Consider the following 12,047-nt stretch of genomic DNA (forward strand, 5'->3'; position numbering starts at 1 on the left):
TTATGTTTCAAAAAGAACCCGTGATAGGCAAAATCCATGAGGTAGAAACCTCTATTTTTATTTACAATTATTATACAATTAAATACTCTATTATACATTGAAAAAGAAAGAACAAACAGGCTCAAGCATTTTTTTCACAAATAAAAGTACTTTAGAAACGTTTTTTTTTTCCAACAAATAACTTCTGTACTGTACTGTCAAATAATAATTTGAATCATCGATGTCAACAGAAGGCTTCAAATTGCGGAGATTAGCCCCGCCCACCGCGACCCGAGTAATTGGATTAAACGGGAGAAAATTAAAAATGATTATGAAAAAAAATACAAAGTACATTCGGACAAATAGTGACTCAGGTGTATTTCACTGCTCTTCAGACTGAGCCGCTGCATCCTGACTCCACTCTGCAGTGTTTTCTTCTTTTGAAGCCCGCGGTGCAGCTGTGTTTGTTCGGGAGAAGAACATAGTGATCGGCAGTTGTTGCTCTTTTTTCTATGGGTTTTAGAGAAACTCAAAATTGCAAGATGATTTGCACGTACATAATGTAAATTTGGCAAGCTGATTTACGTACGTCAACGTTATTGACGCACAGGTAGAGAAGAAGCGGAGTGACTTTTTAGCCAATCAGAATGCAGAACACAATACACGATGCAAATCCATGAAATAGCGAAACTGTAAAAAGTAAACCACGTTATAGCGAGCGATCACTGTATAGTAAAACTGAACGGCAAAAAATTTTGTTTAGCCTTTAGAAATACTAGTTTGTTGCATATATAAAGTAAGTAAAAAAATAAGCTTTTATCAATTTATTTTAGCTTTTGTAAGGGAAGAAATAATAAAAATAAACGGTATAGAAAAAAAAATGAATGAATATGAGATGCAGTCTCTTAACCACCTTCTATAGACAATTTAAGAGGAATCTACAAAAAATATTAATTAAAAAAAGACTTTTTATTATGGCACACCAAGAAGATGTGATTTTTTGTTGTTGTTATTTTATTCACGGTAAACAGCGCTTCTAGCTGAACAGTATGTACAGTGGGGCGAAAAAGGGTTTGAAAGCTACTTTTTCTGTTCCCACTTAGAGAGCTGACTTCAACTGTGTGAGACATAATGTGAAAAAAAGTAATCCAGGGAATTGCACGGCATGTTTTTTAAAGAATTTATTTGTGCAGAAAATTAGGAGTTAACCATTAAGAAAATTTTACCTCAGTATTTTGTAATGTAACCCTGGTTGACATTGACAGAGGTCTAACAATTTTAACTGTACGACTTAACCAGGTTTACACACACTTTAGCTGTTTTATTTTTCTTTTTCCGGCCCATTCTTCCTTTCAGATCTTCTCAAGAGATGCAATGTTTTAGGGCTGTTGCTGGGTATTATAAACTTTCAACTTCCCCCACAGATTGACGTCTGGCGACTGGCTAGGCCCTTCCAGAACCTTGAAATGCTTTTGATATAGTTACTTCTTTGTAGCCTGGGTGATGTGTCAGGGATCATATTTTCATGCTGGAAAATCCAGCAAACTTTTATCCTCATCAATCTTGTCCCTGGTGTCCTTAGACACTCTTTGGGTCCTGGACATGGTGAAGGGGTTGCTGTCTTGACTGTGTAAGGGTGTGAACAGGTATTTTTTATATAGAGAACAAGTTTAAACAGGCTAAATACTTGTGTTCTGCATCATTATACAAGTAAATTCTATAAAAATTTCCCAATATGATCTCTTCTTTCTACACATTCTGTTTCACAGTTGAAGTATATAAATGATGAACATTACAGACATCATTTTATTAAGTGGGATAGTTTGTAGAATTGGTGACTCCCAAACGCTTTTTTTCGATCCACTGTATGTAATCATACTTTGAGGCAAGTAAAAGAGCGTGTTTATTGATGGCACTGCTCTGGCCATGCAGAGTAGTGCAGATTCTACATATGTGCAACCACTGGATTACATCTTGTAAATATTTTGCAGCATCGTCTACAGATAAGCCACCATGTGATGCAGTGGATTTGGAGTTTTTTTATAAATACGGAAGCTTACTTGTATCTCAAATCATCTTATACTGATTGCCAACAAACACCAGAGCCAGTGTGACAATATAAACTAGTCCATTTCAGAGCAACCTTAATGCAAAACAGACTAACGTGCACAACAGGCTCGCCAAATTAATAATAATTTCCCTCTAAATCAGGGAAAGCTGCAGAACACAAAAACGTGAAACTATTATCAATGCAAGTTGATGAATTTTTAACCCCAATAAACAAACTTTTGAAGTTTACTTTTTGTTTTTAGCGTGTGCCTGTGTTTTAAAGTCTAATGCATTATACATTTCATAAAACTTTTTTTTTTTACATGTTACGTCTACGTATGGGCAACTCCAGGCCTTGACGGTGGCATTCCTGCAGACACACCGGCTCTCGAGGCCTGGGGTTTTGCATCTGTGTGTTAAGACTATATTTCTACTATTGGTTAATTTTACATTTACAGAATAATTTAGATAAATCCACACAAATTAGGATTAATGTACAACTGTCTATAACAAACAAAAGCACACATTACAACATCTAACACTTTTCTCCATTTAATCATGTCTTGTGCCAATTATCCACATTACACACGTTTTTTAAGATATAATGTGTATATGTTGACAGAAGCAAAGACATGAGGGAGAAGAACCTTTAAGTCACGACTGCTCTCACTGCCAAAAGGTCAGAACAGATGCAGCTTGTTCCTGACAGGCTTGAGCAGGGTGTAAGCAAGCTTCTAAAAACAGAACACAAAAGGCAATCCAGAAAGTAGGCGTGTGGCATTACCTGTGGGGTCAAACTCATTTGAAGGAAGCGATGATTTGTCACTTTTGGGTTTCTTGTCTGGCGGATGGTCTTTACTGAGAATGCTGCTGGTTCTAGAAAAAGAGGAACATCTGTTAGAAGCTTATAAATGCATGTGACTGACTGGTGCAAACCACAATGAGTCAAGGTCAAAGTTTTCGCTTTAAAAGTAGTTCTATTAATTCCTCATAGAATGAAACAAAATAAAATCACTGTAGTGCAAACATATTAGTGTGTTGTTCCTCCACAAAAGCAAAAGCTTCATGTGCATTAAACAGAACTGACTGCGACAGAAAGTACGGAGGATTGTTCATTGTAGAACTGAGGTTAGCGTCGCAGGAAGACCTTTAACTGAATGAATGATGCCGAGTGTGTCTACTGTATACTGTAGCAGCCAAAGAGGATGTGAATCTGCTCTGTTGAGTGCCCAAAGAGCAAAGGAGAGAAAGGACACTCCTAAGTGAAGATGCCACAAGGCCAGACTCCAACTTGAACTTATGAGGCTGTGTAAGGCTGGCTGTGCCTATATGCCGGCCCCCTCTGTGAAAGACCACTGTTCTGCTTATAGTGAAAGGCAGTGATGGGTTGCCCATAGAAGAGGGACCCCTTTGTCCTCTACTCAGTCTGTATATGTGTATGAGTGGGGGTTGGAGGGGGTATGTTTGGACCCATTTCTGAAGACTTCTGTGTTGCAGCACAACAGACCTAGTAAATCCTACACCATTTCCCACATCTGGAGCTGTGTGTAAACCAGGCATGCTTACATTTGTTGCCACAGGATTACTCAGTCAAGAATTAAAAAGAAAAAAGAAAAGGAAAGTAACATTTTTCTTACCTGACTGGTTTCACGTTAAACCTGAAAAATGAAAAGGAGAGATAATTACAATACAATAAATACAAAGTAGTAACAAATATTTAAGGAGGAGGAGCAAAATACTACAGTTTCTGCAAAGCTTCAGGGAGGGGTAAACATTTTAATCCTGATCACACATCAGAGATCCTCAGCGGCAGATTAAAACTGTTTCCAGGTCATATGTCTTCTGCCCCCCAGATCTCAGCTATTTGTCAATGTGTCACATTTTCACTCCTAAAACTTGACTTTCTTTACCAATCAGACATGACCCCCCCCTGGCCCCCCATTTCCCCCAAACAGCCCGTTAGAAATTTAACTCCTAAAAACTAGATGTTCCCCTTTTACTGCACAACCAGTGCCATGGTTTTCCTTTTCATAGAGGCAAAATGCTGACAAAAGATGATCTAAATTTAACATGTCAGAATACTTCACTGTCACCTAAGATGCACTGTCTATTTGCCGCATTTAGATCTTGAGAAATCATTCTAAAGTATGCAGAAGCTCCAGTTATAAAAACGGAAAAGCAGAAGTTGTTCAATTATTGTTTCTCTTTTCGGAATTTCTCTTAAGACTGTGGATAACATCTGAGCTTCCCAAAGTAGAACTAATAAAGTATTATATTCTGATCTTGAATTGAAGGCTAAATCAAATCTAATACTATGTTCACACCGCACATTCTTCAACACCCTTTGAACATATGGTGTTCATATTGGACACCATATTGCTGCTGTTTACTAACATATGTCTGCTACAGTTGGGAAAGGCTTGGTAGGAAATGGTGCAAATCTAACAAATCCTGCTCCAAGCCTTTTTGTTTCACAGCTCCATTCTGATACATGAAAGACTTGCTGTCTTATAATTCCAACTAGGCACAAACCACAGATATTAATATCTCCTCCACAAATTCCATGAATTAAAGGGGACACCATCCAATTGTCACTACCAAGTCCCTGATTGGTCACAGTTAAACCTGGTTTAACTTTCAACATGCGTTTTGCACGTTGAGCCCAACAATGGTTGTAGGAACTTGCGTAGGAACGCGTGAACGTTAGAGTTTTGAACCCAGAGGCTTGAAATGTGCATAAACACGCGTTTACATGGACTTTTATTGGAAGTGGTCGCTTGAATGCGCATTGCCAAGGTCAGTGTGAATGTAGCTTAAGACGTTTTCTTCAGTTTCTTTGCTTTTGTTGGTAGACATCCCATAAAAGAACATTTAAAGAACAGTTACCTCTATCAAAAATTGCATTTCATTATTCCCATGAACACTCCTAACATCTGCATTAATAATACAGGTAGCCAATCAGATTTTCACACTTACTCCATGCTACACTTCTTCTAGGTTTTTCTTGCCAGCAAATGCAGATATTTTACCTGATATTAATAGCAATATTGTAGTTCATATATCAGAATGCTATACTTTGCTATACTATGCTTTACTGCTACCATTTTTTAAGTAGGATAAATTCTAAAAAATGTAAAAATTCACCAAGAAAAATATGTTATATGACATATTTTAAACAACAAGTAAATTCATGTTTTTGCATAAACTACTCTTCTCTACTCTTCTTAGACTGCTGCCCCCGCGACCCGGTCCCGGGTAAGCGGAGGAAGATGCATAAACTACCTTTAACAAAATATGTTTGTTCAAAAGTTGGAATTTGTAAACACTTTCAAAAGCTTTTTTTATCTATATTTTTTACTACTTTAAACCTCAAGATTGTATTACAGTGTAACAGAATTACAAATGACTACACATTTCTGAATACAAGTTTTTCATAACAAGGAGGTCTCACAACTTAGTAGCTCACATCAACTTTGTTTCTCCTTGCGACACTGAGTCCCTTTCAGAGCCGAGCAGAGACATCTGAATAGCTCGTTTATGAAAATGCCTCAGACTGTAATAAGTTCCAGGGCCAGAGAAAAAAAAAAGCTAGCTTTAAGTAGCCCCCGCTTTAGGAAACCTATAAATTGGAGAGATGGAAAAGTCAGCACATAAACACACACACACACACACACACCCATACTTAAATGAGCATTTGAACATACAAGCTCAATGATGGTAGAACTGACTCAGCAGAGGTTTTCCTTGCTTAATTACATGGTTAAAAAAGAACAACAAAAAAACATGAAAGGCCACTTCAGTTCTTCTGGGCTCGATGGTGTGTCATACTATAAGACATTTTATAAGAGATTTAAAATGTTTTTTGTTTTTGACATAACAGTGGATGTCTTTGTCTCAAAGGTTTTTTTGTTTATGGGCTCCTCCACCTACAAACTCACAGCAGAACAGGAAAAAAAAAAAAGGGGAGGAAAGCCTGCCAAGCTTAAAGCAATCCCTCTACAAACTGTTTATGAGAGCAGATCAGAAAAGTTATAATTAGAGATCAGAAAAAGCCACAGCAGTAAAAAAATACATAAAATAAAATAAAAGAGGAATCCCAACAAAGAACAGAAACAAGTTAAGAGAAGGGACCGAAAAGAAGTTGCCAAGAAAAGGAGGGACTCGGAAAATTAAACCCAAAGGTAGACTAAAAAAGATAAAAGGGTAAAAATGATTAACAAGGAAGATAAGGGGAGGGGATTATGACAAAGATTATGCATGTGTGGGCTAAAAAGGATTTGTGCAATAGATGGTTATTTACTCATCAAAACTTTAGAGCACAACCAATTTGGTCACACGTGTGACTGGGTTTTTCAATGGTGCGCTTACAAAAAAAGAAATCTATGGTCCAGCAGTTCTGTTTGGTTCTGTGCACAAAATCCCTGTGCACACACGCCCGACAGTTGGAGTGGATGAAAAATTCTTTATCAGAGATTCAGCTCCACTGTTTACATACTTTCGTCTACAGTAACTTTTCAAGCGTTAACGCATTTAACATAATTCCAGCTGATTCTGATGCGGATAAAAGCAGCCGTGAGCTGATTTGCAGCACCGTGCAGTTGTGGAGTGTTTGCATTATCAACGTTTATCAGTGCATACTGCTGCAGAGAAAAGCGGCACCGCAGCTCTCTACCTCAGTAATGCGTTGCATATCGGAACAAAGCCGGAAAGAAAAGCTTTTCCCTGCGTCAAAATCTGCTGATTCACGGGGATCGTGTGAATGGTTGAAGATTTACAGTATGTCAAATAGTCTGTGTTAAATAGGTGTCGCTGCAACATTATTGGCGTTAAAGGATTAACTACGGCAGCCCTGAAGTTCAAAACACATCAACAAATCACTTAACGCAAAAAGATTAGAAAGATCACAACAATTTAAAAAACCAAAACAAATAACAAAAAAACAACATTAAGGTGTTTTTTTTACTTAAATTTCAGCTCAGTAAAGCCCTACTCCAACTATATTTTTATTCATTTACAAAGCAGTGGTCTTTATAATTATGATTATGCAGTTTTTAGCAATCTGTCGTCTTCTTGGACATAGTTTCTGTAGAGCGGCAGGAGTTCAATACCTCTGAGTTGTGGGCAGGACTGTTTGCGTGAGAGTAAGCCCCTACTGGTATCTCATGAAATCTTTGTCAACACTCTCTCCTGATAGCTTACCACCCCTCACAACCCCAACCTAACATTAGAAATGCACTTTTGTTCTTAAAATATTTTATATATCATGAGAAAAAGCATTCATTTCATGGTAGTGGGTCTTAAAACACCAATATTTTCATGTAATTTATCATTATTGTAGAACTTTGTTTCAAATAAAGGACTTTTTGTTTACCAGTTTGATATCGACAGTGAACAAAAGGAAAGTGACTATGTAAACTGCAGAGTAAAAGGCAATGAGGTTGAGAAGGTGGGTGCACTAAACATTCGTGCTGGTGCACTTAAGACAAAAAGGCGCACCGGTGTAACAATTTAGCCTGGAGCCTTGCTTATGAATTGTATGACATGTAACTGGAATATGGAATAAGAAAGTATGAAAGCAACATAATGCCACATTAGCTCTAGTAGAGGCAGCACAGAAAAACTGAGAACTCAAAGGTTGAAAAAAACATTCTTGTGTTGTCTCCAACAACAAATCTCAAATCATAGCCTAAAGTCCTTATGTACAATGTTTCTTTTATTTTTGTAATTTCAAAGGATTGTATTCAGACTGAGGAATCTCAGAGCCAACCGAAGCTCAGTCTGATTGAAAATGAACAGAGACCACCTCCAAAGATCCGGGAGCGGGTCCTGGACCAGGGTCCAGTTGGGTGTATTCCGACTGAAAATTTGTTCCTGATTATGGGGGGAAACAAACTCTGGTTCACTTAAAGAGGACCAAATGTGTCCAGTCTCAATACACCTAAAGATTTCAATTTATTTAGGTATATTTGCATTACAATGCATACAGGCAACTCTGTATTCTCGCTGAAGAGGAGAGGTCTGTCTGGCTATTTGTGTGCACGGGGGGCGGGGCTGTTGTTCAGACATTTCTCGGCGCGTCAGGTAGGGCAAGCAGGCAGGAGCAAGACAGCGGAGGGGGCGTGTCTGCAGCTGTGAACGCCGACCAGAGTCTGTCATGGGATGGAAGGTGTTTCTGGAAAGACAGTCAGTGGCGATCTCGTAGGGGAAACATGAGCGCCCAAAAAAAAATCCTTTTATGCCCCTAGACTTAGTTAGACCCCCCATTTCCACGTAGATGTCATTAAATCTGTGTCAGGGCGCCCTTACGATCCTGTCACCTTGCTGCTACAATGACCGTATGTTTATTTGTCTGTGTAGAACACACTGGGGGGGTGTTTGCACGCGGGGGAAAACAACAAACAGGTAGAGAGGCGGGGGCGGGGCTTAGACTCACCGCTTGTGATTCAAGACCCGCAACAAACTCACAGCTGCTTCCTAATAAAAAATGGCTGTCATCAATAAAATTAACATTATTTATTGGGTTTACTGGATTAAATAAATAAATAAATAGAAAGGAGTCTGCATCAAAGTGAATTTGTTTCCATCATCTCATTCATCTTAACTCTGGGTGTTTAACAGACAGAAAAGTCTATTCAAGGTTGTGGAAAATAGACAAAAGATCAAATGAAACATCAGGTTCATAAAGAATAAAAATAATTAAATGAAATAATTAAATACATATCCTAACAGCATTTTGAACCAATACAAGTATTGCCAAATGAACTATCGCGATATATCTGCAAAAACATTTTTTCTAACACACCTAGTGTTGCGGCTCCTGTGCTTTCATCTCAGTGGGAAACTGATCCAAATGGCTCTTTGAGAGGAATAGGTTGCACACCCGTGGTCTAGCACATCCACGTGCAGTCCAGGTTTGTATTGTAACATTATCATGTTTAAAGTAAAATGTTTTGTTAAAAAAACAATGTTGCATAATGAGGAAATAAAACACTTTATGTTCTTAATTTGTTATTCATTTATTTTTCGTCCTCAAAAAGTATCGTTAAGAGTATTGCTAAAATACCGGATCAATAAGAGTAGTAGTACCGTTGAAACCTTAACGATACCGATCCCTATCTATTTCTATTATAAGTATTGCTTCGAATCCAGCTCATTAACTACAGTGGTGTTATAATAACTTAAGCTTGGACTTCTTCCTGTATCGGGCCCAAAAATGTCCTGGGAGGGAATAAAGGGAGGAGGAAAGGGCAGAAGTGGGTGAAATGAGAAGGAGGGGCAATAATGGAGCGGGTCTGGGCTTGAATGCTCCATTGAGGTTTGGTGTTTTGATGGAAAGCTGTGGCAGAGCTGGGTTAACTGCAGCAAATGTGGCAGCAGTAGAGGCTGGGACCAGACCAGAGCATGGAGGAAAAGAAACAGAAGATAAGGAGGGTCAAACAGCCCTGTGGGGAAAAAAAGACTGACACTCAGCCATCTCTGTGGGTTTTCCAAACACCAGAGAACAAAATACAGCTTGCTGAGAAATAGACAAACCTGTCCACAATTCAGAACCAAATCTTTAAGGATCAGGGTTAATTCATCTTGTTTAAATTCCTTTGTATATTCTATAAGCGGGACTGGAAGAGCTATGACTTGTAAAAATCTTGAAACCTTTTTTAAACAGTTGACGGTAAGCTGCAGTGATCGTGACAATCTGCGAGATGAAATACAGTATTAGAGACTCCAAAACATCCAGAGATTTTAGATTAATCTAAATCTGGCTGAAGTATGGAGCAAATCTGTGCTAGTGGCACAGAATCCTCAGCTTTATCAGCTGAGCTGAAAAATTATAGTAGTATGCCAGAATCCTTTAAGATGAACTATTTCTCTTTTCTAAATAGTCTGTGCCTCATTTAAAAAATAGGATATACAATTTTACATAAAAAATGTATTATTTATTTGGATTTTAAGTACATAAACTAAACTAAATCGCATGCTCCACAGCAACTGGGAGTACATCAACCTTCAAAGTGAATTGTTGGGGAAGCTTCTAAGAAAGCTGATGAGCGTTTTTTTTATTTGGATAAAAAAAAAAAAGAGAGAAAGAGACTTAAGTTAATTTTACAGAATAGGTTCAGAAAAAAAACCTAATTTGTTTTATTTATATTTTAGTGCTGTCGTACAATTCCTTTTCTAGTGCAATTAATTAAACATGACTTTAATAAATTAATCTTATTTCAATCGAACCGAATAATTACTGTGAAATGCCTCACTCTGAGGTATTTTCAGTTAAATGTGTGAGATAGGCTACGTTCACACTGCAGGCTGAAACGACCCAATTCCGATTTTTTTGCCCCTACGCGACCTGTATATGATCTTTTAAAGACAGTCTGAACGACACAGATCCGATCTTTTCAAATGCGACCCAGCCACTTGGTTATGTGATCCTGAATCCAATACATATCAGATCTTTTGAAATGCGCCCTTCGTCTGAACGGCCAGGCCACATGTATCCGACCAGTATGTCATTGATAAGCTACAAATGTCATCATTCTGCATTGAAGTAGGCGGGAACGAGAACATAAACATCAACCATGGTGGACAATGCTACCGAGACCAGTCAGTGGAAGGGAAGCCATGTCACCGATTTGATTAATATTTGGGGTGACAGCTCTATTCAGGCCAAACTCAAGATCTCTTATCGCAACCGGGCGTTTCTGAACAATTTTCCAGCGAAATGACCGAGCGTTGGGGTTGAACCTTTCCGGCGATGACTTTTTTTCCTTTCTGACCGTGGTCTGAAGTGCGGGAGAGACCTTCTCAAGGGGCCAAAGGCGGATCCTCCTTCGGGGTTCACTTCCCCGTTCGGACCCTCAGATTCTTCAGAGCGGGTTGATAAAGACTCAATAGCAGTTCTGCTGGGGGAAGCCATCTTTTATTATCATCCTCCTTCCTCCATAACACACAACATGAATGCGCGCCCCCAACACACTTCTGCTGCCCCCCTGTCACTCCCTGATGCGCTGCACGCACTCTCTCCTCTCTCTTACACACACGTGCGCTGCACCAACACATACACATCCCCATTCCACAACACTGGGTACAGACGATCCTGGCTCCAATGTCTTTTTAAAATGAGTAAATTAGAATTGTGGTTTCTCCTTTGTGAAAATAAATGTAATAATGCAAAAAGAGCTCCGCTGTTAACAACACTGTTGTTGACATCCATTGTTAACGTTAGCTACTTCCGCAAAAAACAGTAACGTCTTCCCCGTTGAGTACTATTTTGCGCATGCAGATCACTTCTGGGTCATTTCATGGTCACACAGGAGATCACAAAAGTTCGCATTTAATTGGAAATGTGAAAACGGCTTTGCCAAAAAAACGAATTTTTTCAAAAGAAAAAATCGCAATTGAGCATTAAGCCCTGCAGTGCGATTGTAGCCATTGTGACACAGGAAAAGATCAAAGTATATCTAAAAAAGTGGCTTTATTTAAGTGTTTTTATTATAACAGACTTTCAAACTTTAGTCAAATTCAAGCTCCCAAACATTGATAAACCGTACTTGCTAGTAATTTAAAATGAAGAAAGATTGAACTTTCATTAATAATAATGTAAATTTCTATGAGAAACGTTATCTTATTAGAGTGAAAATTGATTAATTAAAAATATTTTTTTTAACCCTTTGGGGATGCACTTCCTCCTCCGTTCTAAACACAGGATCTATTATCTAATCTATGAACCTGAGTCATGCCGTGCGAATGAATGCGCAAACAGAGTCCGAGTGACATGACTCAGATCCACTCCTGGCTTCCGAGTCTGTCGACACCCAAACAGCAAGAAACGTCTGTGCAGCTCTGCTGCATGCATGTTAATGTATACCACTGTTCACTCTGATGCTTTATATGTCGTACTAGCCAAGGGGGGGATTCATTAAAAAGATGATACATGATTAGAAAAGAATGGGTGTGAGACAGAAAGGAGGAGGGGGCGTGGTTTATGTGAAACAACACAATAGCTTTACAGTTTAAGCTGCAGC

At 38.6% G+C, this 12,047-nt stretch overlaps 1 protein-coding gene across 3 annotated transcripts in view; it reads right to left on the minus strand.

The window, feature by feature from the left end:
- arhgef12a (Rho guanine nucleotide exchange factor (GEF) 12a) overlaps window positions 1-12,047 on the minus strand; it is a 47,233-nt gene that overhangs the window by 22,488 nt on the left and 12,698 nt on the right. For all 3 annotated transcript variants that reach the window (XM_023961379.2, XM_078930072.1, XM_023961378.2), the window contains exons 2-3: window positions 3,666-3,686; window positions 2,813-2,904 (exon numbers count right to left, since the gene is read on the minus strand). In XM_023961379.2, the coding sequence (XP_023817147.1) occupies window positions 2,813-2,904; window positions 3,666-3,686 (113 nt within the window). The remainder of the gene's footprint in view (window positions 1-2,812; window positions 2,905-3,665; window positions 3,687-12,047) is intronic.

The sequence above is a fragment of the Oryzias latipes genome, chromosome 13 (genome assembly GCF_053564925.1).
Source record: "Oryzias latipes strain Hd-rR chromosome 13, Olatipes_Hd-rR_3.1".
NCBI lineage: Eukaryota > Metazoa > Chordata > Actinopteri > Beloniformes > Adrianichthyidae > Oryzias > Oryzias latipes.